Below are 24981 nucleotides of genomic sequence, written 5' to 3'. Positions count from 1 at the left end.
TTAGACTTGGACTCAAATACCACCTCCTAGCAAACACTATGGCTGAGAAGGGGGTTTCCCTTCCCACAGGAGGAAATTTATCAAGCATTTCTGAGCTCAGGCTCTGGTAACTCAAACATACAATATATTAACACTCAATTTGTAAAATATGAACACATAACTACTTTGCCAATTTTTGTGGCTTTGCTGCCAATTGGTAAAATAAAGCACCTAGAACAATGTGGGCATAGAAATTTAGTTTTAATTAGAACTGTCACTCAACAGGCATGGGATCTCTCCTGTCGCCATTTCATGAGTGAGATAAATACCAAGCTGTCACTCCCCACTTGCAAAAGGAAAAGGAGCATTCATAATTCAAAAACTTGCTACATGGGGGCTGCTTGTACTTTAAGGTAAAACCTAATTTTAAAAAATGTTTTATGTAATTCACTTTGTCAGTTTATTCAAATGAGTGTTTTACCTTAGGTGTTCTAGGTTTATAATAGTGAGGTTGTTGGCTGTCTTTCTTTTCACAAAGGTGCATCAAGATTCATGGTACTCAGATGACCGGAATTCACTTTTAATTTCTTCTGTATTACAAATACTCTTTGTAAATATACCCACCAGACCATGATTATCAAATTAGTTTTATTATCAACAGCCATTAACTTTCAAACCTAAAACTAAACTATTACCTCCCAGCCTCAACCCACATCAAATGATAAACCAATACAATGAAAAACAAGCTTCAGTTATCTCCAGATATTTAATGCAAGATGCAATGAAACCATATTCCATGAAATGTGAATATGTAATTGGAGGTATCGTAGCCCTAATGAATCAAACAAAACAAGTGCAATACAACTAAGTCTTATATAAATGTACTTTTGTTCTTAATTGCTATAACAGTTTGATAAATAAGGTCATCTCGTGCTTTTTTTCTACCTTTAGGTTATACACTTTTAAATATAACTGAGATAAGCAAAAATTCTACTGGTTTTGGAATTTTAAGTAATATTTTTACTATAGACCTTTTTTCTTTTTTGTTTCCAGATTAGATGGGAAGAAGCAACCTTTGGTGTAAATAACTTATTTCCATGACAATATTTACAGGATATCATTAGTGTTCACTGCCAGTCATGTAGTCTTTTGGTAAGGGGGTGGCTAGAGCCTCTTTGCTCTCAGTAAGTGCTCTGGGCTGATGGATAAACACACTAAATTTAACTCCCTGGTTATTTGCCGCTCTGACAAAACCGCTATTAGCAGTCATTGTGATGGCTTTTAGGTTGTCTCCAGTCCCAAAAATGGTTAATGAGCGGCTATTGATTTTTGAACTGGCCACTAGTCTCAAGGCACGCTCGGAAGGCTGATCTGGCACCACATTAATTCGCTTAATCAGCACAGTGGCCCTCTCTCTCTCTCCAGGTCCTCCTAAGGTATCTAGAATAGACTGAAAATCCTTGACAGCAGATTCACAAGCAAACAACTCCTTGTCCTTCATAAATGCCTCCAGCTGAGGTAGAACCTGCTCTTTCCTCTCTTGCTCTGCTTGTTCTGTGAGCACTTTTTCTTTGAAGATAAAGTGGCAGCCTCCATAGCTGAGGGCAGATACATATGTGATTAAAGTAGTAATGTCCAGATTTACCCTTTTGCACACATCAACCTTAATCTCCGTTGGAAATGCAACACTTGCGAGTATATTTTCTCGGTCTACTCTGGTCACCTGCAAAAGTTCAGGGCCCTCATCATCCGATTCACTTTCACTCAACTGGAGTTCTTCAGGATGATCTAACAGCGAGTTAACTGCTACTATGTCTCCTCTTACAGATATGCCCATTTCTTTCAGCTTCTCTGCCATAGGGCTGGAGACACTGTTGTAAAATGCAAAGATGATGTGAGGATTGCTATACTGTACTGGCTGCTGGTGACTGGCCTGGAGGAAGTCTTCAGCCTGCTCAATGATGCTTTTGTCACCATACTGGCCCCTGCCCAGCCAAATGTTATGCAGCGCTTCAGCCTTCCGACCAATGGCTTTCACCCAAGTATGACCACCATTTGCAACTACATCCACCACAAGGGTCTGCTTTTCTCCCAAGTTATCTGTGTAACCAAAGACATGAAGAACACTAACTACTTCTTCCAGGTTTTCTGCTGATTCCACAATGGCTCTTAGGTGTGTCAGATTAGTGCTCTGTAAATGGGATTCCTTAATGGCTACTTTCCCAGCTTCTACTTTTTGTAAGAATTTTAATTCTGCCTTCAATTTGCTGCACAGCTTGGCGCCACCTTCTATGCCACCTTTTCTTGATCTGGAGAGGGACTCTGCTCTCTTGATCAGTTCCTTGGCTATGGAGATTCGTTCACAGAGCATGGAGTGTGCAGACATGCTGAGAGCATTATTCCTATAGAAAGAAAAGAAACATGGCACATTTGAATAGTCCTCAAAAATTATGGAAATCAGGTTCTTCACTGAGGATGAGCAACGAAATTTCAATCTAGCAACAAAGTCATTCCATTGTGGAGGCTAAGTCTGAACCCGGACTTCTGCATGTCTGCTTTTGTAGTCACTCCCTCAATAAATAGCAAAGGAAAGAATAAGAGCTATAATTTTGAACTCCTCCTTAGATATGCTGGATTCTGACACACTTTAGACATCCATTTCTTCAGTCTGAAGAACACAGGGCATGTCATGGGTCAGGATAAAATGCAGAAGTTTGGCAGTTTGGTGTACAAAGAATTTCCTGATGTCTATCAGCAGCCCCACTGTTTGGCTACAAAAAAATTTTAATACATTTTCTGGAAAGTCAAGATCACTTGCTTAAATAAAAATATTCACGCAGACTAAATTAATTGTCCAAGGCAAGTGCGTCCAGCCTCCCCCACAACCGACCACTTAGATTTTCTAACCCTTTCTTCCATTAGTTAGTCTCTTCTAACCGGCTGCTTCGTGATTTCCACTGGACATACGGTACGCGGAATCAAGTTGCTTCATTTGCACACTTGACGTAAACCCAGCATATTTTAAAAGACCGAAGGAGCCCATCAACTTGACTCCCCCTTCCTCTCAAAATGAAGACAGTTTTTGTCACGTAAACTCCAAAGGTGCACCACGCGGCGGCCTGGGCAGTGCGGGCGCCGCAGATGTCGGCGGGCCTTACGGGTGGGCATGCGGCCCCTGGGCCCTGCGACCACCTGCACGACTGGACCCTGCCTGGCAGTCAAAGCAACCCCCAGTTAGCGCACGGGCGCGCCCCCGGGCCCCGGTGCCGGACCACCCTCATCTCCCGCCCCCACCAGGCCGGCCCGGCTCCGCAGCGTTCCCGGCCGCAGAATGGGCGCCCCACTCCCTCCTCCCTTCACCCCGGTTCCTCACCGGCAGCGGACAGGACAGGGAGCGCGAGCAGGCAGTTGGGTACACCGCGAAGCTGGGAACCGCCGGGAAAGTTCATGCGGGAGATCCCACCCTCCTCAGGCCGCCGAGACTCTTCCACCCGCGCAAGCTCCGGCGTCTTGGGCGTCCCCCTCCCCCCCGTCACGTGGTTCCGGGCCGGGTGACGCCAAGCCCGCGATTCCCAGGCGGCAGCGCGGGCTCCGAGGCAGGGCTGACGCTAACGTGCCGGCCATGTTTGTTGAGGGCACCTACCCTCCGCTCCCGTTTCGGGATGGGCCAGGACACGTGCATCCACCTGGCCTCAGCAAAGGTCTGGGGTGGGCCTCAGTCCTGCGAGAGCTGGCCGCTCGGTCTCCGCGAATTACCAGACGGGCTAAGTCCGCATTACAGCCGCCGACCGCGGCTGAAGTTTGCCTGGGGCTAGAGTCGCTGTCCTTTGGTAGAGAAAGTCTCCTGGTTGTGCCCAACTCTGTAACTCCAGCCAAGTTCACCCTAATTTGCTCCCAAACTCAAAACCCTACTGAGTGCCAGGCAATGGTTGTCTTTAATAACAACAACGACGACGACAACAATAATACCCACTTTTACAGAAAAAAAAAAAAAGGCTGCAGAATTTTGTCAAAGGTCATACAACTGGTAAATGCTGGTGCTGGTATTTCTGGGTCCAAGCAAGACCACATTTCACTACACCGTATGGGACTCTAAAGAAACATAATTGAAGAAAATAGAGGAGAACGTATGTGACTCTAAAGAAACCTAACGAAAGAAAATAGAGGAGGAATTTTTTTCTGAAGAAATAATACTATAAAATCTACCAAAATTCAAAGATCTCAGGTTCTACACTGAAAGAGCCTATTGAGTGTTCAGCACAATGAATGTTAAGAAATCCATACGAAGGCGCATCATTGTGAAGTTTCAGAACATTAGGTATAAAATAAAAGATCTTAAGAGCTTCAGGGGGGAACAATTTAATAAAGAGTATAGTATAAGAATCAAATTTATCAGCAACACTGAAATCTCGTTTTGAAAAATTGATGTTTATTTCTAAAAGAATTTTAAACCCCAGACAAGAAAAGGAGAGAATAAAATGTTTCAAACATGCAACTATTCTGGATTAGAGCAGGAAAAGAGTTCCAAAAGGAGAAAATTCTAGATGGGGAGCGGAGACTGAGGGAGAAAAGTGTTAATTAGCTGATAAATGACCATGAAGAAAATAGTAAGCAGAGGGTTTTACAATTCTGTTGAGGAATCTGGCAAGAATTAGTGATAGAAACCCCAAAAAACAAGCAAGCAAAAAAGTGAGGCAATTATCACAAAGTATCTCCAGGAAACACTCAAAAAGTTATATAAAAAAGGAAATGTTATCATAGTATACTTTCAAAGGCATAATGAGAAAAACTTTTAAACTTTGTGATCTAATTGAGAATGGAGACAGGGAAATGAAGGTAGAGTAAGAGTTCTAAATTCTCTTCAGAATAGAAAATTACTATATAGTGGCTAGACTTTATAAATCCAGAAAGTCACATAAGCCTATTTTTAAAATCTGGAGTACCTGATGATTAACCTAAGAGCTAAAAGCTGATGTCTTAAATTGTTCAATTTATAACCCTCTGTTCAGTGATTTAGAGCCAGATATTACCTCTAGATTTGTTTCTATCATAAAAGATTTGAAAGGTTTTTCTAACAGTTCAAAAGAAATAGGACATTATATTGGTCAATTTTTAGTCCAAAGTCACTGTAGTTTCCCTTCACCCTCTGGTGAATACTAATTTCAGACTCACATAGTAAAGCATAGTTTCTCTGGAACTGGAACTGTCTATGGATTTCTAGCAAGATGGGAGACAGAAATAATAGGTTTGGAAATATTCAGAGAAGTGTTTTGTGGAAAACGAGGATATGACTACTTATTGTGTCTAATGTAAAAATCAGGTGGGGTCCTTGTTCTACGCCTTTTCCTTCTTTTTGTGCTGACACTTCCGCACTTTCATCAGCCTCCAGTCCACTGTCTCTTTGAGACCAAACACCATGCCTTCAATTAAGTTGCAGATTTCTGGATATTTTAACTTGATGTGAAAATTGCCAGTCTGTGACTATAAAGACCATGCTGGAAGACTTGGGAATGGATGGTAGAGATGATGACCCAGTTCCTCTACCAAATGTTAGTGCAGCAATATTTTTAAAAGGTCATTCAGTGGTGCACCCACCACAAAGATGAGCCTCCTCCTCCAGCGGATGATGAACATAAAGTCAAAAGGTGATATATCTGTTCAGGACCAAGAATTCCTTAAAGTTGGACCGAGTAACACTTTTTCAATTTATTCTGGCTGCAAACTACTTAAGACATCAATGGTATGCTTGATGTTACATGCAAATACTGTTGCCAATATGATCAAGAGATGAAAAGGGGTTAGATGGTTCAGGGAAGAACCTTGTTGTAACTGAATTTTTAAGGCCAATGGATAGACTAAGGACAAAGGGAAAGCAGTATGGACAGATTCAGCTGGAACTGGGCAAGAATTTTTCTTTCCTTTATCCTGTAGGATTAAGTCCATTAACAGTCAGTGAGAATGTACGTGCACTTCCCTTTTGTCTTAGAATATATTTGCCTTTCCATTTTCCTTCACCGATTTGTAATTTTGGTATTTGGTATTCCTGTTTTTTAAATATTGGACATTAGAGATGACCTAAGCATATTCAAAGGCAGCTAAAATTTAGAGTACTTAACCACTTAATCAGGACTTTCACTTTCATTACTGCATTTAGTTAGGCCTTAGAACAATCCTCTGAAATAATCACCTTGCTTCGTTAGCTAGGAAGTAGAAGAGTTGAAATTACAACTCTGGTTTACTTGATTCCAAATACCATTCCTTATACTACTATTTGTAGCGTGCTATTCGCAATACATCAGTATTAGATGAGGCTATGAGAGGGGAGTAATGCCACTACCACCTGTGATATGGGTGTTTCGGTGTGGGCATTTGAACTGGGAATCCTCACAAAAACACTCCAAAATAAGGCTCTTTTCCTCTAAACTTAGGTGAATTTTAACTGAAATCTTTTGAGCTTCATTTAAATCATGAACTTGCCTACTATCTCTTATGTTGGTAAGAATGAAATTTATCAATTCTCCCTCTGCTCTGGGAGCTGGCCTATCGATATGGCTTCTGCTAACTTAAGATGCTTTAAAAAACAAACAAAACTCACCCCTTATCCTCACATATGAGAGCCGATGTCCCATTACTTGCTTGCTTGTATAGACCTTATTTATAGTCAAAGTTCTGATTTACACTAAGATTACATTAATGCAGATAGCCCTAAGCCATAGGTTTGACACTTAAGAATTAGTGTTTAATTTCCAGCACTCCCGTTCATCTTTGAGTTGAATGAAATCTAGAGAGTTTCCCACCTCTAAAGCAGTCTTGTTGACCAAAATCAGCATTTTGCTTTACTGATTAATGGGCAACATCTGGTAACAAGATAACAAGACTTTGTCTTAACTGAAATTGCATGAGGACTAAAGAGCAATTTCATTATTCTTTGGGAATGTAGTTTCCAGAAGTCAATTGTGATAAAAAGTAGGGAATACCTATGTTAAAATTTCACTAACAACTAAAAAGTTGGAAGTTGGGTTTAACAGTTTATTATGATTTATAAGTGTCATTTTAAAAACATCAGTCCATTAAACCATGTAGAAATAAGTATGCAAAAAGTCTGCAAAACAAAACATACTTTAAACATGTTTAAGTACATAGATCATCTGAAATTCCAGATTATTCAGTCACTTCATTATTATGCTATGGCAGCCAAGTAATCCTTGACTTCAGTTGGAGTAAGCCTCCTAAACCCAGCTTCATTGCAGATTCCAACTTCTATGTTATCTTCTGTCATTTGCCCTTCAAAGCTTTCCTATTGAAGAGGGAGGATAAAGATTAATTTTTCTATGGAGTTAAACTATTATAAATCCAACTGTTAGATATTAAGCTAACCTTTAGGGTTAAGATAGCTGTATGAATGGCATCTTCAAGTTCCAGATCTTCATTATATCTAAAGAATTAAAAAAATAAATAAATAAGGATTTTCTAATTATGGTACTGTTTACATTCTTTACTATGTAAACACAGTGATAGCAAGAATGCTAGGAACAGCATTAAGAATTTTAAAAATCTAAAACACTTTTAAAAATACTAAGTTACATATTTCTTTTAGTCTCCTCTTTGAAACAGCTGTCCCAAAATAAAAAACTGAGAATTATATGGTATTCAATTTCCAATATAATGAAAAAGTATAATCTCAAAATGAATTTATTTTAGAAAAATTCTTTATATATTTTAGTATAGTCAAGATATAGTAGCAATATTATAACTTAAAAAAAAAACAAGGCAGAGAAATCTAGCTTTGACTACAATTTCTAATGTTTGTTTTTTGTAACTTCATGTGAAATGTTAGGAAGAACCATAAATATATAAAAGGAAAAGTGGTTTAAAATCCTAACATTAAGGGGGAGCAGACGCAGCTCAAGCAGTTGAGTGTCCACCTCCCACATGGGAGGTCCTGGGTTTGGTTCCCAGTGCCTCCTAAAGAAGACAAACAACAAGCAGACAACTAGCAAAAATAATCAAGAAAATAAACAAAAGCAAACAAGCAGAGAGTGAATGTGGCTCAAGCACTTGAGTACCCACCTCCCATTCTCAGGGCAGAGGATCCTGGAATCAGTTCCAGCTACCTCCCCAAAAAAAACCCAGACAAACAAGAAAACAAGGAGCAAACAAATGAAGGAGCCATCTGGTGGGAGTGGGACAGGACAGATAAGATTATTTATATTTACTATTTTATCCCAGGTCTAAGAGTTCTAATAACTTGAACATTTATATTATGTGAAAAATATAGACAGGAGGTTCATCTGTTGATTAAAGTTACTTACAACACTTTTATCTTCAAAAGGTTGGACTTTTTTTTGGCATTAGAAGAACTGTGAATCTAGAATACTTAGAAAACTGCTGGAAGTAAGTGAGCAGCTGTTGTGCTAAGGCACTGACAGCAGATTTTTATATAGTGTTCCATATTTTATCAAGCACATACATTATATATTTAATCTACCATCAACACTGTGCACTTTGTTCCACAATTTTTTTTAGTAATTGCCATGTTAACTGTAATCATTTTAAAAAATTTCTTGCATAACATTTTTTTCCAGACTATTCCAAATCCAATATTCTCTCTCTCCCTTTTTTAAATTTGCGATGCTAGGAAAGATAAAGTAAAAAACAAACAAATAAAAAACCATTTAGGAAATAACCCTGAGACTACAGAAAAAGAGGTCCTTAACAAATTAATTTATCACTTAGTATAATGAATGAGGGGAGGGAGGGTGGAGAGAAGTTCTTTTGTTTATCTGTAATTAGAGTCAAATATATAGTAGTACAAGAAATTTGTTTAGACCTATGATGTTAATTATTTAAAGATAGTTGAATACCATAAACCAAATTTGGTAATGACTCTAGTTACAGTTAGCCTACCTTTTCTCCAGGAAAGTTTTCCCATTCACATAGTTCTTTCCCATTGCTGTGGCTTTCCAGGCAAAGTAAGCGCCCTAATCAGAGAGGAGGAGGAATGTTATATGTTAAAACATTAATATAACAAATTGCCAAAAAGCACTTTAAAAAATGCTCTGCATCATTGGTCATCAAGGAAATGCAATCAAACCCAGGGATACCACCAACTAGGATCGTTATACTAAATAAAAAATTTTAATTAAAAATAAATAAATAACCAGAAAATACTGTTAGTAAAGATGGGGAGAAATAGGAACATGGACACACTGCTGGTGGTACTGTAGAATGGTACAGCCACTGTAGAAATGACTGGCATTCCTCAGAAAAATGAGAATAGAATTACCTTATGACCCAGCAATCCCACTTTCTTGGTATATACCCAAAATAAATGAAAACAGATATTTGCACTGCAATGTTTATAGCAGCATTATTTACAACAGCCAAAAGGTGGAAGCAACCCACGTGTCCATCAATTGATGAATAGATAAACCATATGTGGTATATTCATCCAAACAGAATATTATTCAGCTGTGAAAAGGGATGAAATTCTGATGTATGCTGCAGTAAGGATGAATGAAATACTTAGAAGAAGCAAACTACAGAGACAGGTGGTGATTTATAAGTTACAGAGGTGGGTGGACTGGGAAGATGATGTTATAGCTTAATGGGTGTGTAGTTTCTGTTTGAAGTGACAAGAAAAGAGTAACTTGCTGGTAATGGTGGCACAATATTGTAATGGAATATAGAACAGATTTTTTTAAAGGTTAGAAGGATGGATAACAAGAAGGCATGAGGAAACTTTTGGGGGGTTATGGGAAGTTTGGTATCTTGATTACGGTAATGGTTTTCTAAGCCATTCACACTTATCAAAATTCACCAAATTGTACACTTTATTTCTGTAGTTTGTTATATATAAACAAAGTAAACAAAGCAGCTAAAGGAAACTTAAATAAACTTAAAGCAAATAACACTGATTTTAGCTTAATAGGATTGAAGGGATCTAAAAATCTATTATATGTCATATATATACACATATATCTAACTCTTCAACATCATTAATGAATAAATCAAGAAATAGATGGCTTCTCATTAAGAATATTCAGTTTTTGATATTTTGTAATCTAATGTTAACTGAAAGCAACAGTAAAATCTCATATATATATATACATACAGAAAAATGCTGAAATAAACACACCAATTATATTTTAAAAGAAGCAATTGTCTTTTAAATACAATGCGGGCGTCGGGGGGAGAGGAAAGAACCCTGAATTCCAGTGATGATAGTAATTGCTACCCCTGGAAAGGAAGATGAGAGGGCTTGTCACACGGCTTCAAAAGCTCTTTGGCACCACATTGCCAAAGTTCCCGAAATACTTCTTTTTCTGATTTAAGTAACAACCAACCAAAATAGTTTTCATTTGCCTTTTCAGATTATAAGGCCAGATCATAAATAAGGTTTAATTGAATGAAGTTGTAACCATCTATTAACAGTTATTTTTGATCAGAAGTACTATAAAAGATCAATTCCTAATCTTTTTTTTTAAGGTTCTCTACAAAGCAAATGAGACACGTGTAGAGCAATACTTAATTCCTCTATGAAAGCTTTGTAACTCTGATACTAATCTTCTCCTTTAGAGCAGATAGCTCACTCAAGATTTTGATTACAAGATTATTTGTACAAAACACTTAATTCAATGTCGTTATATCTATGTGAAGCGTCACACTCAAGTAACCCTAATATTAAACTGATGGCAAAGAGTACAACCCTGTCCTCCAGACCAAAATCTATAAATATGACACTCTGCAAAGTAACAAAGTTCTATAGATTTAAAAAGACAATGTGATAAAAATAATAAAAATACAAAGTAATCACTCAAGAATGTGATACAAAAGACTAGAGAGGCCAGAACTAATGTAGCATCCTCATTAAAAGACTGAATTACCAAAATTTCAAATGTGTAAATGAATACGCATGACCTTCATACTTGATAAAGCCCAAATGAAAAAGAAAAAATACTGCTCAATTTTAAACTCTTCTATGGCTGCCATTTTGATTAGGTACTCAAAGAACATGTTAACCCCTTAAATACATCTAATGATACTTACAGATGGATCTGACTGAAATAAATACGGCCGCCCTTCATTCCAACCACAAATAAGTAAAGAGACTCCAAATGGACGAACACCACTGAAGAAAGCAAAATGAAAATTACTTGTTATCTTCATTGTTTTGTCACCCTAAGGTAAGAATTCATCAATACTCTGAAGTAAAGCAAGTAAATACATTTCAGTTCCTTAAAAATGTAACACCTTTCTGAATGAATAAACTAAAAATGAATTATCTTTACGGTATTGAGAAACAGTAATCAAATAATGCTGGATAAAACAGAATGAAAGGAACCCAATGCGGCTCAGTAGTTTAGCGCCAGCTTCCCACTTACTAGGTCCCAGGTTCAATCCCTGGCCCTGGTGCCTCCAAAAAAAAAAAAAAAAAGCCTTAAATGTCACACTTAGGGAAGTGGATGTGGCTAAAGCAACTGGGCTTCTGCCTCCACATGAGAGGTCCAGGGTTCAATCCCCGATGCCTCCTGGAGGTGAGCTGGAACAGTGGGCAGGCGCAGTGAGCTGACACAACAAAAGAGACACAAAGAGGAAAGACAATGAGACACAACAAACCAGGGAGCTGAGGTGGCTCAGGTGATTGAGCACCTCTCCTCCACGTGGGAGGTCCAGGGTTCAGTTCCCAGTGCCTCCTAAAGAGAAGACAAGCAGACTCGGAGAGCACACAGCAAATGGACAGAGAGAACAGACAGCGACCTCAAATAACAAGCACAGGGGTGGGAGTAATAAATAAATCTTAAAATGACACTTAGGGCTAATAAATTAATGACATTAGGATTAATAAATGTTGAAAAACATTTAGTGTTCTAACAAAATTACAACTTTCAAATATGCAAATTTTCCACTGGCAATTTTATATACCAACAATCACTTTTATACCACCTGTTCACACTGAAACTTACGACTGTTAGAATTAAGATGAATATAATATGTCAAAGAGCTATTGCTTTCATCATTTGTTTATAATCATTTCTGGTTATAAACATAAATTCAGAAGTGGCAATAATTATCTGCCCATAAAGAAGTATTTTAGTTACTGGCAAAAGGACTTTGTGTATCTAGAAGCTCCTTTCTTGCTCCTTTATGAGCAACAAGAACAATTCACATTTTTTTTCTTTCAGAAAATATTTATATCCAGGTAAGACAGAAACATGAATCACAGTGATTTTCTCTAGTTGTTACACAAATATGGGAATAGTAAATGCTCTTCTATCTATACTCTTAAAATATTTATCCCCTGATTCACAACACATTTCAAGTAGTAAATGCTACTTACCCTGACTGGGTATATTCTTGCATCACAGAAGCTACTCTCTGTACCAGCTGAGCTGTGGGAATGGGTTCTTGGTAAACAAGATAATATTGCTGAGCTAGTTTCCGAGCTCTGTGCACAAGTACTCTAACAGACAAGGAAGAAATAAAATTTATTTAAAATTAAGCAGCCTACTACCTAAAGACTCATTCTCCCTCTATAGGCATATACCTACAGCACAAGTTTTACATGTATCTCTTTAATAGTAGCCACCAGCTCCAAGTCAGTCTTGCTCTCAGATCTGATTCCAGGCGATTAAGAAAAGAATCAGAGCATCACAGAGGAGCTGAGCCACAGAGATGGACAAGAATATGGCAAAATAAAGAAAATTAGGGGCTAGGAATATCAGCTAGCTTAGTAGTAACAGTTTTAGTGTACAAAACCAGAACTTTATCTCTTTCTGTGGCTTTTTCAGGATTCTCCCCCTTATCCCAAGGGTAGCGACCTATCTTTAAATAGCTTACCTCAATCAACACACACATACATGTGCGTGCCTTAAAGTCACACACACACACACACACACACACACGCACAGAATTTCTGGCATATTTCTCTTACTCTGGCTCAAACTTTCCTAAGAATGCCTTAATCTCTACACTTGCACTTCAAGTAGTACCCTTTAGAGATTAAAGAACTCCAAGAAACCACTCTGTAACTTGAAAAATATAAAATTTGTCAAAAGGCATTAAGAATAAATTATATAACAGCTAAATATATTAGCAGTACAAGTAGGATCTACCTTTACTTGGCTATGAACTGATGTGAAATATACACATTAATCTTCTGTGCAATCTTCATCTCCCATCCCTCTCAGTTCATTCCTATCAGTGGCTGCACAGTACAATATCCCTTTTATACCATGGTAACAGGATCCACTGTACTGAAGACTACCCATGTTCCAGTGATTTTATTGCTTTTTCAGGCTCATTAAAAATTTGCCTCTACCAATCTTGTTACATAAAATCAAGAGTAATAATTATTCTTTTGACTTGCTGACGATAAACATGGAAAGCTTTCACTCTCAACTTCACAGTATCCTGGCTTTGATTATAATTTTGGATAAAATAATTACTCTCTCTTTTTTCTGTGAAACAGAAAGGGAGCGAATATGAGCATCTGGATCCTGGTTGGCTGCCGTATCAGCATTGCTCAGCAGCTTCTGAGAATTTCATCCCTTTGCTAAAAGCAGAAACAAAGATAATGGAGTTGACTCTAGGCAGTGATGCTTTCTTTTTGCTGCCCGATACTTTCAAAAATATAGTTTACCAAAGCATGTAGTGCCTTTATTGTTTTTAAAGTGCTTTAGAGAATACCTGAGCTCTTTAAGCCCAGTTCTAGGGTGGCAAAAGAGTGAATGTGATCAGAAGGGAAAGTCCACCAAACAGAAATATGAGAAGTAATACTATATCTACTGGAACTGAGTGACAAGGAGCTATCAGTTTTAAAGTAACCCTCAGCCTACCCTAGCGTGGACAATTTTAATTCAGCTGCTGATGAGGCTGCTGTTTCCAAACAAAACACAAAAAGTTGACTGGGAGAGTAAAGGAAAAACATCTCTTGATTTTCCTCTTCAAAGTAAAGATTATCAGCAATTCATGAGATGGTGTGGAAAACAAGAATAACTAAAGTACCTGTAATCTGGGCCCATGCCACTGTACACCAAACCTATATGTTTGGTAATTGGTTCCACTTTGTGTACACTTCGCTCATCATACAGAATGGACTTCTGTTTCTTCTCAGTTGCCAACACCACACCATTTGCAGCTACAAACCAAACAAAAGAAAAACTCACTTAAATGTTTAATCATTAAAGACTCTGCTTCAACAGTTTCAACTATAGATGCATTTCACCAAAACTCCTTTATTTCCTTTTTTTATAGACTTCTAAGTCAAAATTACCTAACAAATAGCAAATTAATTTTTTCCTCATTGGCTATTTATACTGTACCAAGAAATACCTACAGCAAAAAGTACTGTAAGATTTTTCTTAAAGTACTGTAGTATACCTGAGAGTCTACATGTCTTAAAATACTGGAATTCTGCCTACCTGGGAAAATACAGCACTGTTCTTACAATATGAAATTTAAAGCCAATGATGAAGACTTTAAAAAAAAACTATGAGAGTATAAAGCAATTATCTTTAGAATAAGTTTCATAATTAACCTTTTTTAAATTTTAGGGAAGATAAACAGTAATATAATCTGTAGGAAAAGAAAAGAATATTTAGTTTTCTGCATGAGAAATACTATTTGTGGGTTATCGTTAACTAATAAGTCCTATATGTACTTTGAAAAACTTTTATCAACTTAAGTATATTTCTGTTTTCTTTAAACTTCAAAACACTCTACCTCAGCAAAAAGAACTATTAAAAATTATGCTGCCATGGCAATTTTTTGCAATAACTATTAAATTAATCCCAAAAGGATATTAGGGTAATTATTACAGGCACCTGAAACAAATGAAGCATTTAATAAGCTAATATTTTACCACATCCTTAATCATCTAAATTTTGATTACCTTTAATTCCCACTGAAGGGGCTCCACCAGCTACAGCAGCCAAAGCATATTCAATCTGGACAAGTTTACCAGATGGGCTTTAAAAAAACAAGCAAACAGGTATTTGCTAAGTACACATATTCTCCAATATTTATTGCAGGAACTTCTCTGTGAGAAGGCAGATGTATAGGTCAAATTCCACTAATCAAATATCAACTTGAATAGTTGGGTTTTGAAACCTTTATCATGAACTCGTAGAAAAACTAAATTTACAAGGAGATTTGAACATATTAGTAAAGTCCTTTCCTTTGGTTGCTTTCTCTTGCTGCCATTTTGGGCAACATCAATACTGTTGCCTCTTTTTTACCACTTATCAGCCTGTGACTTTCGGCAAGTTCCTTAATTTCTGTGTCTCAGTTCTCTTACCTGTAAAATGGGCATAATAATAGTTTAGTTACCTATTTTAAAGGTCTGTTGTGAAGATTAGTTGAAGTAATGTCTTTTAGAGTAATTAAAACAGTCCCTGGCATGAAATTAGCACTAAACAAACACTGAAAAAAGAATGTGTATGTTTCTGTCAAAAAACAAACAACAGTATACATTTCATGTGTGGTCACACATTTTAGAAATTGGACACAGCTTAAGATTTAAGACCTAGATACCACTTACAACAAAGTATTTTCTATATAATAAAACTATTTCTAGGAACCATGAGGCAAATGCACTTAACAGATCTGGTTTCAAGAGTTTGGTGGTCATAGTCAGTCCCAAACTGGCCTTGTAGGTCACACTTTATTTAGTTTGATCTATCTGTTGAGTCAGAAGCATTATAAACATTACATATCAACTTTCTCATTTTACAGATTAAAAAAAGTTGTCCCTGAGTCAAAGTAGTTTGTCCAAATGACACAGTTAGGTCTACAGCTCCTGTTTACTAATGAAGAGCATCTGCTTTATCTTCATAAAATTACAGGTACTCCCCTTTTCACTCAAGTCTCACTTCACACCATCCCATCTTGCTCCAGATACAGAAACCCCTATTAGACATCAAAGGCCCCTCTGACAAGCCAATCCCTCTTGAATGCTTTCCACCCTACCACCTGGTGAGCTCCTTCCTTCTATCCTTCTTCAGCAGAAATGTCACATCCTCAGGAAGAAGCAAGCCCTGACTCCTCAGACTAGGTTAAATCCCACAGACTTATGGTCTTCTTTGACTAGCAGTCTTCATATTTGAATTACTTTTATAATACTTACCTTCCTCAAAAGAGAATAAACTCTATTTGGTCAGGATTCTAGGATATAACCAAGTACCAGGAGGTCACAATCATTTGGCCCATTTAGGGAATAAACCTTAAATTACAAAATTAGCTGATTTAAGCAGAGTAACAGCAGTAAACATTTAATTTTTCTTTTTAATTAGGCTATACTTTTTCTTTAATGGTCACTATTTCAATAATTATGTTAGGATATTCTGGGTCAATCCACCTTTCAATTATTATTCAATACCTAGTTGAAATACCTCTGTGAAACATTGTAAAGGCTCAGGAAAACTTAACAGCTCCTTTTTCTCCATTTCCATAACCACCAGTACATACTTTCATCATTTTGTCTCTCTCTCTGTGTGCACATGCTCATCTACTCCACTAACCTCTGTGCTGAGCAATCTACCTAGGGCATCTTTATATGTAAACATGCCGCCACCCTTTTTCCAAAGCACCAGCATTCCAACCCAGGAAAAACTGAAATAACTAATCATTGGTTTTCCTGTTTTTGCACCTTGTCATCCCCCTCCCTAAATCTGTAATAACTTCTTGGTTCACTTAAACTAAAATAAAAACTTCTTACTCTAACCTACAAGGCCCTGCATGATTTGATCCTCAGCCATGCTCTTTCCGTGCTTACTATATACTCCAGCACCTTGTCTTATTTCAATTCCTTTAAGAGTATAAGCTCTTTCCCACCTTCAGGGCTTTCACACCAGGTGTTCTCTACCCACAACTCTTAAATACCTCTAAATCTCAAATGGTTGATTCTTTTTACTAGTCTCAAAATCACCTCTAAACATAAGCCTTTCCTGACTACCCATTCCTTCTACCCTCTTATACTTCATAAAACTTTCTGGGGAAAGAAAAGCATTTTTTTCAGAATTCATTAGCAGGTGCCAGTTTGTTTTACTCGTTTACTGTCAATCTCCTCACCCCTTTTTATGCAGTCTCTAGTCACTTCTACTATGAATTGTTTAGTTTCAATGAAAACAGGCTAGACACATATGTTTTCTTTTTAGCTAAAAGTTGAACTCACCATGTTAAAAGCGAAGCTCATCTCACAAAAAGTTATTTTAATAAAGAAACTTATTATAAATAGGTTCAGTTGCTAATACATATTGCTTTGTTGCAACTATACCAGGATTACACGACCGCAGAGATAAAGGACCACGTTAACTGTGTTTGCTAATATAAGGTGACTACTTCACACAGACTGCGTGTTATTATTACATATGATGAGAACTTTCCTTGCAGAATTAAATTAATTTCATTCAAAGGTTAAAAAAAAAGATCTAGGATATATCCTCACAAATTAAAAACTGTCAGGGGGAATGTAATTTAGGATTTTAAATCAACAATGTACTGGAGAGTGCATTAATTTTATCATCAGAGAGAACCCAATCTGAATGCCAACAGGCTACTCACTGATGACCATGAACAAGTTACTTAATTTCTGAGCTCTGTTTTCCTCATCCGTAAAGTTAGAATGACATTTATCATACATGGTTGTGGAAAGAGAAGGAGTAGCTAAAGCTGCTCCCACACAAGACAGTACTCAACAAAAGTTAGAGCCAGCCTGCTTTCGTCTTCATAGTATATTCTAAGTAATGCATTCCTGATGGTTAAGAAAAAGGTCAAATTAGAATTCTTCCCTTATCGACTTATTAAATCTTGAAATGGTTTTCTTACAAGGGTAACGAAGATTATCTCAACGGTATTTCGAAAACTATCCTTACTATTTTAATCCCTTGTTCTGTAATCTTTTTGAAGTAAATATATCATCCCAAAAAAATGGCTAAAAGGCAAATATAGCCTAATTTGAGGTCCACAAACTCTTAAGTGATAGAACGACTAATGCTTTAATTTTTTGTCTTTATGCTTCCAACAGAGGCACAGAAGAAACCGAAAGCAGGTTTCGAAAGTCACCACAGCCAAATGGAGACTAAGACTCCAAGAAGCGGAGGCTTTCCGAGAAAAAGGGACTCCACATACCGGACCAAGACTCCGAGTTTCGGACACTCCCGAATCAGGCCTGACTGCGCCAGGAAGAAAATGCTGAGTTCTCCAAGAGTTAGCCAGAGATGGCTTATCCAAAACTGATTTCCTATCTAGTCTCCAAAGTGCAAGCGAATCCCTGCCTGAGGGCCTCAACCTCCAGCATCCCAAGTTCACCCCAAATCCCACCACCCGAGTTCCCGCGGCCTCCGGGGACCGCTGCTTTCCCGGGCCCCCAACTGGTCCGGCAAATGACTTTGCAACGCCGCACTTCAACCCCTATTCTCTACTGGACCCTCTGGAAGCACGAGGTCGGAGCCAGATGCAAGAAACCACGCCAACCGAACACCTGCAATCTCCGCTACGCGGAGGACCTCGAGGGGGCCCTCCCATACCTGAATGTAGTCAGCGAAAAACTGTAGCCGCGTTCCGCCATCTTTACTCGGAGAGTCAAGGGGCATCCGTACGCATGCGCCCTGAGGCCGGTTTCCTGTCACTTCCCCTCCCGCTCCTGTTCCCCTCTCTCTCGGTGATTGGACGAGACTCAGAGCCACTCCGGGCCCATTCTGGGCGTTGTAGTCCCAGGAGCTGGTTTCGCCACAGCTCTGCGTCTGTGCGCATGCCCCAATTGGGGGCGGGACTCCGTTGCTAGGTGGGCGTCGTCTGCGTTCCGGGAAGATGGCGTCGGCCCTGCTTGTCCTGGTCTTTCCACCGGGGCTCGCAACTCTAGGACGGCTCCGAATCTGTTGGGAGCGGCTGCAGGGGAAACTTCTGCAGAGCCGGCCAGGCTTTCCCAGTCCTCCATGGGGTAGGTGAAGAAGGGCGCAGTGGGGCAGGAAGAAAAGGGTGGAATGAGGGGACCCAGGGCTGCGTTGTAGACACATTCTTGCCCTGCGTTCTGATGGTCAGCCACGCGTAGGGGATATTGTTCGTGACTTTGCTTAGAAACAAGAGTCAGCTCCCCTTCCCGCACCCATACCCTTCCGCGCTCCATCCTCTGATTTTGTCATTCCTGCACAGATCAGTCTTAACCTTTCCAGTCCTCCCTCCTCCAAATACACACAGAATGCATTTTGTCCAGTGTTTGAGCTCTGAACACCAAGCCCAATTTCCGTGTTTCGCCTGGGAATTAATCTTAAGTGTTGTGTCTGTTAAAACTGTCATAGCTTTGACGTTTACATTTCCTCGATTTGCAAGATAGCCCATGCTTTCTAGCTAATATGCCCCGAAAATGATAATACCCAGGCATTCTGGACAGAGAGCCCCAGTATATGCCAAGCAATGTGCTAAGTAAGCCGTCTGCATGTGCTTCCTTGATAATCTTCAACGATCCCATATCTTCACTTTACAAGTGAAGAAGTAGACTCAGAGAGGCCCCAAGATCACACACATCCGTAATTCAAAAGCAGGCTGCCCAGAGCCTGTGCTCTTAACAACCGGGCTATGATACTGAAAAGGAGAACCAGTTATTAAGTGTTAAAGAGCTTTGTACTTTTTTAAGAGTCTGTAAAGTTCAAGGAGAAGTATTTCAAGTCTAGGGAATAGCAAGAAAATGGTAAAGAAATCTGACTTCATAAACAGTTTCTTTAAAAAGTGAGCTTTGATTATCACATAAATTAATGAGTGTCAGACAAAGAGGAGGTGAGCTAGCCTTGTCCTTAGAGAACAGAGTAAAATCCAAGTAAATATTATAAAGAATTAAGTGACATAAGGGACCTAACAGGTTATGTGACAGATGAGCTTGACTCAATTAGAATATACTAAAAAAAACAAAAACAAAAAAAAACATAGCAGATAGGCCGTTATCTCAGTGCAGGAAGGAAGCATATCTTGGGAATCTCAGTCTTCAGATTTATTCCTTAAAGCAGTTAGGGACTACCCATGAAATAGCTTGTGGACAATGGAGTAATTGGTTGGTTGATTGGTTGGTTGGTGGTTTTGTGTACGGTAAGCCTCTCAGATGTTTATTCATGCTTTCTACTATACCTTAGTTTTGCATTTCAGGAGATTAAAATTCCTTAAGGCCTCTTGTATGAGTTTTAGGATATTTAAATAGCTAAGCTCTCCTGGTAAAAGTCTTTATTATAACAAATTCTAAATTCTCTCTTTTGATGTATGTATGTGTATGTTTATATATCTGTTGGTATAATTACTGTTGATTATGAAGGAGAATGATATCTATAAATAGTTACTTATAAGCTAGAGACACAGGGAAGTGGTTGTGGCTCAATCAGTTGGGCTCCTGTCTACCATATGGGAGGCCTTGGGTTCGAGTCCCAGGGCCTCCTTGTGAAGGCAGGCTCACCCACAAGTGCCACAGAGAGCCACCTCATCAAGGTGATGCAACAAAAAGGGAGACAAGCAAAAAACACAGAAGAATGCAACGACGGACACAGAGCAGACAGCAAGCAAGCTGCAAGGGGGGAAGGGGAAATAAATAAAGACAGACAGAAAAGAACAGACAGTGAATGGACACAGCAGACAGCACGCAAAAAGCTGCAAGGGGGGATTAAAAAAAACAAAACTAGAGACACATTCTATGTTCCCATGTTTTATTTTATAGGATCAGTATTAGCAGTCCAGGGCCCAGCCATATTTTCAGAACCTGCAAATGATACCAGTGGAAGTAAGCAGATTTCCAGCATTTTGGATAGTATCTTTTGGATGGCAGCTCCCAAAAACAGACGTAGTATTGAAGTTAACCGGTGTAGAAGAAGAAACCCTGAGAAGCTTATCAAAGTTAAGGTAATGCATTGATTTTTAAAGGTGGGCTTTTCCTCAGGTCTGCCCTTTAACATTCTCATGGTATATTTATATAATCTATGGATAACTTATTCTCAGATTTTATATGTCTGCTTTCCTTTGGCTAAAATAAAATACAGTATTTTCATATTAAGTGTGTCTACTGTCATTTAGCCTAAACATTAAGGACACTGTTAAGGAGGTGGTTTGGGGATTGGACAGAGTACTAGGTTGTTAAGCGCTTGTACAACTTTTGAATTGTGAGCTGTGCCAGTCCTGAACTCTATGGTTTTGAACCGCATATGAGTAAGCACCTTATCTATGGCAGAGCTTAAAATTAAAGTCAGAAGCAGTAGGTGTGTTCAGTCTTAGATTTTACTAGCCTTTACATGTTTATTCTGTTCTTCACTATCTCCAGTAAAATACTGTGGAGGAAAATTCTCAGATAAATAATAAAAACAGGTAACATCTATTAAGTACCTACAATGTACTTTATGTGATTTTTCTCATCAAATTCTCACTACAACCCTGCAAAGTAAATACCATTTTGTTTGTGAAGAAACTGAGGCAAACAGAATGCCTGTGGTCACATATCTCTTAAGTGGTAGAGCCAGGATTAGACTCCTGGCAGTCTGATTCTTAAGCCTCAGACTATTGCGGATTCTCCCACATGTGGATGCACTTTCCATTGGTCTGGTATACAGAAATTTAAGTGTTTATTACCTCTGATCTGTTAATTCATGGCTTTAACAGTCGTGCTTTCAATTACTTCATGGCATTCCACAGCAGCAGCACCATACAGATGAACCTCAAGAACACAGAGTTGACTTTCCTGGGATTACACACTCATAATTATTAAACCAGCCCCTAAAACTTGAGCCAAGAAGCATTACTGAGTTACAGTTGGAGCTGGACTGAAATTGAACAGCACTTCAAAATTTAGTCTTATAACGATTCATACAATTTGGTTGAAAGAATTTTAGATGTTAGGAATGAGATCTTCCACCAGCCTGTTACATGACTGCATTTATTTAGAAAAAGAAAAGTAGCCCTTAAACCATGAATTTATATTATTCCTTAAATTATCTTCCATTACATATAATACATGGGGTGCTTTTACCAAGAAAAGAACACCAGCTTATACACTCTTCTGCCTGTGGCTACCTTTTGGACCTGCAGCCCAGTGTCCAGTGTAGCAGAGTAAATGAATGGTCAGTGAGGCAATAACTTTCCAGGTCCTTTGTTTCTGTCAGGAAATGTAATTCTTTTGGTCATCCGCCTCACAAATATTAGTGTATTAAATATCTATAAGTGTTTGAAATGTCTCTGATATTCCTGTTTACTCTTTTTCTGTAGCTTTTCTTTCAAATCTATCTTTAGAACATGAAGAGAAGGCTGTTGAGGTTATAATTGTCTTGAGATATATATAGAAGCTCATTAAAATGCCCTCAAATTTTGACATAACAAGGGAGTTTTTCATTAAGAAGTAACCGGTGCTTGTTTACAAGAATTATCCTGTATCCCAAACCTATACTTTAGACAGGAATTTGAGTGACACTGTGATAAAGCAGGAGAAGCCAGCTAATAATGTTTTTCTTGTCTTATTTTCCCCAAGATAGATTGAAAGAAAAATATGAATTCATTTTTCTTTCTTTGGTCTCTCATTTAAATTGCTGGCTTTACGGATAACTCCACTGTGTTTATGCTCCTTTTCACTTGTTTAGTATTTGGGGCCAGTGGGAATAGTATCATTTTACATAAATATAACTGCTATATTTAAATAAAAACTCACCAAATTCAGAGTCAGTAGATGGGAGTTCTAGCCCCATTTTTTTTTTTAAGTTTTATTTTATTTATTTCTCTCCCCTTCCCCCACCCTGTTGTCTGTTCTCTGTGTCCATTTGCTGTGTGTTCTGCATCTGCTTGCATTATCCAGTGGCACTGGGAGATTGCATCTCTTTTATTGTTGTTGCATCAGCTCTCTGTGTGTGCAGCTCCTGGACGGGCTGCGCTTTTTTCACAAGGGGTGGCTCTCCTTGCGGGGTGCATTCCTTGCACATGGGGCACCCCTACATGGGGGCGCCCCTGCATGGTGTAGCACTTCTTGCACACGGCAGCAGTGCACATGGGCCAGCTTACCACATGGGTCAGGAGGCCCTGGGTTTCCAACCCTGGACCTTCCATGTGGTAGACGGACGCTCTATCAGTTGAACCATGTCTGCTTCCCCGATTTTTTTTCTTTTTTAAACTCAAATTCACTGTATCTTGCCCTCAGTTTCTCTATTAAAATGAGATTGAAATAGTGTATAACCTCATGCAGCATGAACATTTAAAGAAAGTTAAAATGTAAGCACCGTTCCTGTCAGTGATTTTTTGTGTATTATGCTTCCCGTTAAAATAAGTTTTTTTACTTTTTGTTTTTAAAGAATAATATAGACGTTTGTCCTGAATGTGGTCACCTGAAACAGAAACACGTCCTTTGTGGCTATTGCTATGCAAAGGTGCGCAAGGAGACTGCAGAAATCAGAAGACAGATGGGGAAACAAGAAGGGGGCCCTTTTAAGGCTCCTGCTTTCGAGACTGTGGTGCTGTACACGGGAGAGACACCAACTGAACAAGATCAGGGCAAGAGGATCATTGAACGAGAAAGGAAGAGACCGTCCTGGTTCACCCAGAATTGATACCACAGATGTTTACGTGGGATGCCTCCATAGTAAAGCGTGTCTCCTAAAGAGAGAAAGATTGGTTTTTGTGTTGTTGCACTTACTACTTTTAAATCATTAATATAGTTGAAAACATTCTTTATAAACAGTTTTGTGTGGAATAACTTGAAGACTTTATCATGAATGTAAACTCTGAAAATGTTGGTTGTATAGAGGCCAAATGGACTTCACACGTCTATTTGTATTACACTCTAAGGTTTTAAATAAAGCAACTTCCAAAACAGAAAAATAAAACAAGTACTTTAAAATTCATAGCAAGAATTATTTGTTTTGGCTCAAGTCTTATTTGTTTGCCAGTGTTTTTTCTTACACAAGAATATTTACATAGATGCTTTCATTTAAGTAGCATCTGGAAATAGGTTATTATTTGAATTCTTGGTATTTTTTAAGATGGTAGTCATGACAGTACGAAAAGATTTTTTGTTCTCTTTTTTGTTTTAGGAAACTATGCAAGGTGTTATGTAAATTTACTTAGATGAAAGAAATAGTTCTTGACATTTTAAGAATGCATTAGTTCCTAAGACTTGTATCTTATAGTTTTGGAAGAGGGGATTTTAGTAAAGGAACTGAGTGAATGCAGTACTTCTGTGCTAAGGAGGTTGTCTTTGCATTTCCCTTTCAGTTTGTCCTTTTAGTTTAATTTAAATTTTATCATTTTTTTATAACAACTTCTGGTCACTTTCCTTTCTGCCTCCTTCCTGTGCCCACCCTCAGGTCAAAGTTTGCTATTTTATTTTTATCGTGCCTCATAAAACAAAACAAGCAAAACCAGTGAGATAATGTATTACAACATGTAGAGATGAATAATGGAATTATAGTTACAAGGACAATTAGTAGACAAAATAAGGTGATGCCTAGGAAAGTATTTAAAACAAAATGTATGCCACAATAGCCTGAGCACTTACTAGAATTAGACTGAACTTTGAAAATTGAAATCAATCACCACTGATCTTGATACAATACTTGACCAACATTTCTCCCATGAGCTTCAGAATGAGAATTCTGTGATAGGATGATCCATGTTAACATTCCTAGAAGTAAAATGACCAATTCCAGGACTTGCAATGTGCCCAGTAATACATCGAATTCAATTCAATAAAAACAAATTTTTAAACTTCTAATGTGTCAGAGTCCTGTAACTAGCTCATTCCAGGCTTGGCTGAACCCAAGCATAAAAGTGAGTTTCCAGAAGAAACGGTTATCTGCATATTTTTAAGGCAGTCTTCTGCCAAGAGTTATTTCCTACTCTGACAAGTCTTAGAAGTGCTGTGTGGCAAATTTAGAGCAGATACATACACTTAAGAATCAGCCAAGCTTAGGTAGAGCCTATGATTCATCAAAGCAGAGATGCAACTAAGTACATAACTGAATAGAGAGTTGTGATGTGTACCCCTATAACAAAATT

General features: G+C 38.4%; 3 protein-coding genes across 4 annotated transcripts; 1 reads left to right on the top strand and 2 right to left on the bottom strand.

Annotated features, from left to right (window-relative positions):
• Positions 1 to 726: 726 nt before the first annotated feature.
• Positions 727 to 3521, bottom strand: C5H7orf25 (chromosome 5 C7orf25 homolog). Of its 2 annotated transcripts, none has more exons than XM_004449091.4 (2): positions 3353 to 3513; positions 727 to 2381 (listed from the first exon to the last, which is right to left on the bottom strand). In XM_004449091.4, the coding sequence occupies exon 2, from the start codon at positions 2363 to 2365 to the stop codon at positions 1100 to 1102; it is 1266 nt and encodes a 421-aa protein (XP_004449148.1). In that variant the 5' UTR covers positions 2366 to 2381; positions 3353 to 3513; the 3' UTR covers positions 727 to 1099. The 2 variants fall into 2 exon arrangements, with proteins under 2 accessions (XP_004449148.1, XP_058152730.1); XM_058296747.2 differs by having other exon boundaries at positions 971 to 2385; positions 3353 to 3521.
• An 867-nt stretch (positions 3522 to 4388) lies between these two features.
• PSMA2 (proteasome 20S subunit alpha 2) lies at positions 4389 to 18624 on the bottom strand. The gene is made up of 8 exons (XM_004449090.4): positions 18507 to 18624; positions 14873 to 14949; positions 13987 to 14119; positions 12320 to 12442; positions 11029 to 11110; positions 8887 to 8960; positions 7357 to 7414; positions 4389 to 7276 (listed from the first exon to the last, which is right to left on the bottom strand). The coding sequence occupies exons 1-8, from the start codon at positions 18545 to 18547 to the stop codon at positions 7160 to 7162; spliced, it is 705 nt and encodes a 234-aa protein (XP_004449147.1). The 5' UTR covers positions 18548 to 18624; the 3' UTR covers positions 4389 to 7159.
• Positions 18625 to 18743: 119 nt separating this feature from the next.
• On the top strand, positions 18744 to 23837 carry MRPL32 (mitochondrial ribosomal protein L32). Its single transcript, XM_004449089.5, has 3 exons — positions 18744 to 18919; positions 20675 to 20856; positions 23280 to 23837. The coding sequence occupies exons 1-3, from the start codon at positions 18790 to 18792 to the stop codon at positions 23532 to 23534; spliced, it is 567 nt and encodes a 188-aa protein (XP_004449146.2). The 5' UTR covers positions 18744 to 18789; the 3' UTR covers positions 23535 to 23837.
• The last annotated feature ends 1144 nt before the right edge of the window (positions 23838 to 24981 follow it).

The sequence above is a fragment of the Dasypus novemcinctus genome, chromosome 5 (assembly GCF_030445035.2).
Source record: "Dasypus novemcinctus isolate mDasNov1 chromosome 5, mDasNov1.1.hap2, whole genome shotgun sequence".
In the NCBI taxonomy this organism is placed as follows: Eukaryota; Metazoa; Chordata; class Mammalia; order Cingulata; family Dasypodidae; genus Dasypus; species Dasypus novemcinctus.
This window is presented reverse-complemented; position numbering and strand designations above follow the sequence as displayed.

Bases quoted from the DNA above. Each gene is read 5' to 3' on its own strand.
- C5H7orf25 (XM_058296747.2), bottom strand. From the start codon at position 3,428: ATGAACTTTCCCGGCGGTTCCCAGCTTCGCGGTGTACCCAACTGCCTG. The intron at 2,386-3,352 runs GTGAGGAACCGG...TCTTTTCTTTCT, and splicing joins CCCTGTCCTGTCCGCTGCCG to ATAGGAATAATGCTCTCAGC.
- PSMA2 (XM_004449090.4), bottom strand. From the start codon at position 18,547: ATGGCGGAACGCGGCTACAGTTTTTCGCTGACTACATTCAG. The intron at 11,111-12,319 runs GTAAGTAGCATT...TGCTTTCTTCAG, and splicing joins CAAGAATATACCCAGTCAGG to TGGTGTTCGTCCATTTGGAG. The intron at 8,961-11,028 runs GTAAGTATCATT...CTCTCTGATTAG, and splicing joins TATTTCAGTCAGATCCATCT to GGCGCTTACTTTGCCTGGAA.
- MRPL32 (XM_004449089.5), top strand. From the start codon at position 18,790: ATGGCGTCGGCCCTGCTTGTCCTGGTCTTTCCACCGGGGCTCGCAACT. The intron at 18,920-20,674 runs GTAGGTGAAGAA...TTTATTTTATAG, and splicing joins CTTTCCCAGTCCTCCATGGG to GATCAGTATTAGCAGTCCAG. The intron at 20,857-23,279 runs GTAATGCATTGA...TTGTTTTTAAAG, and splicing joins AGAAGCTTATCAAAGTTAAG to AATAATATAGACGTTTGTCC.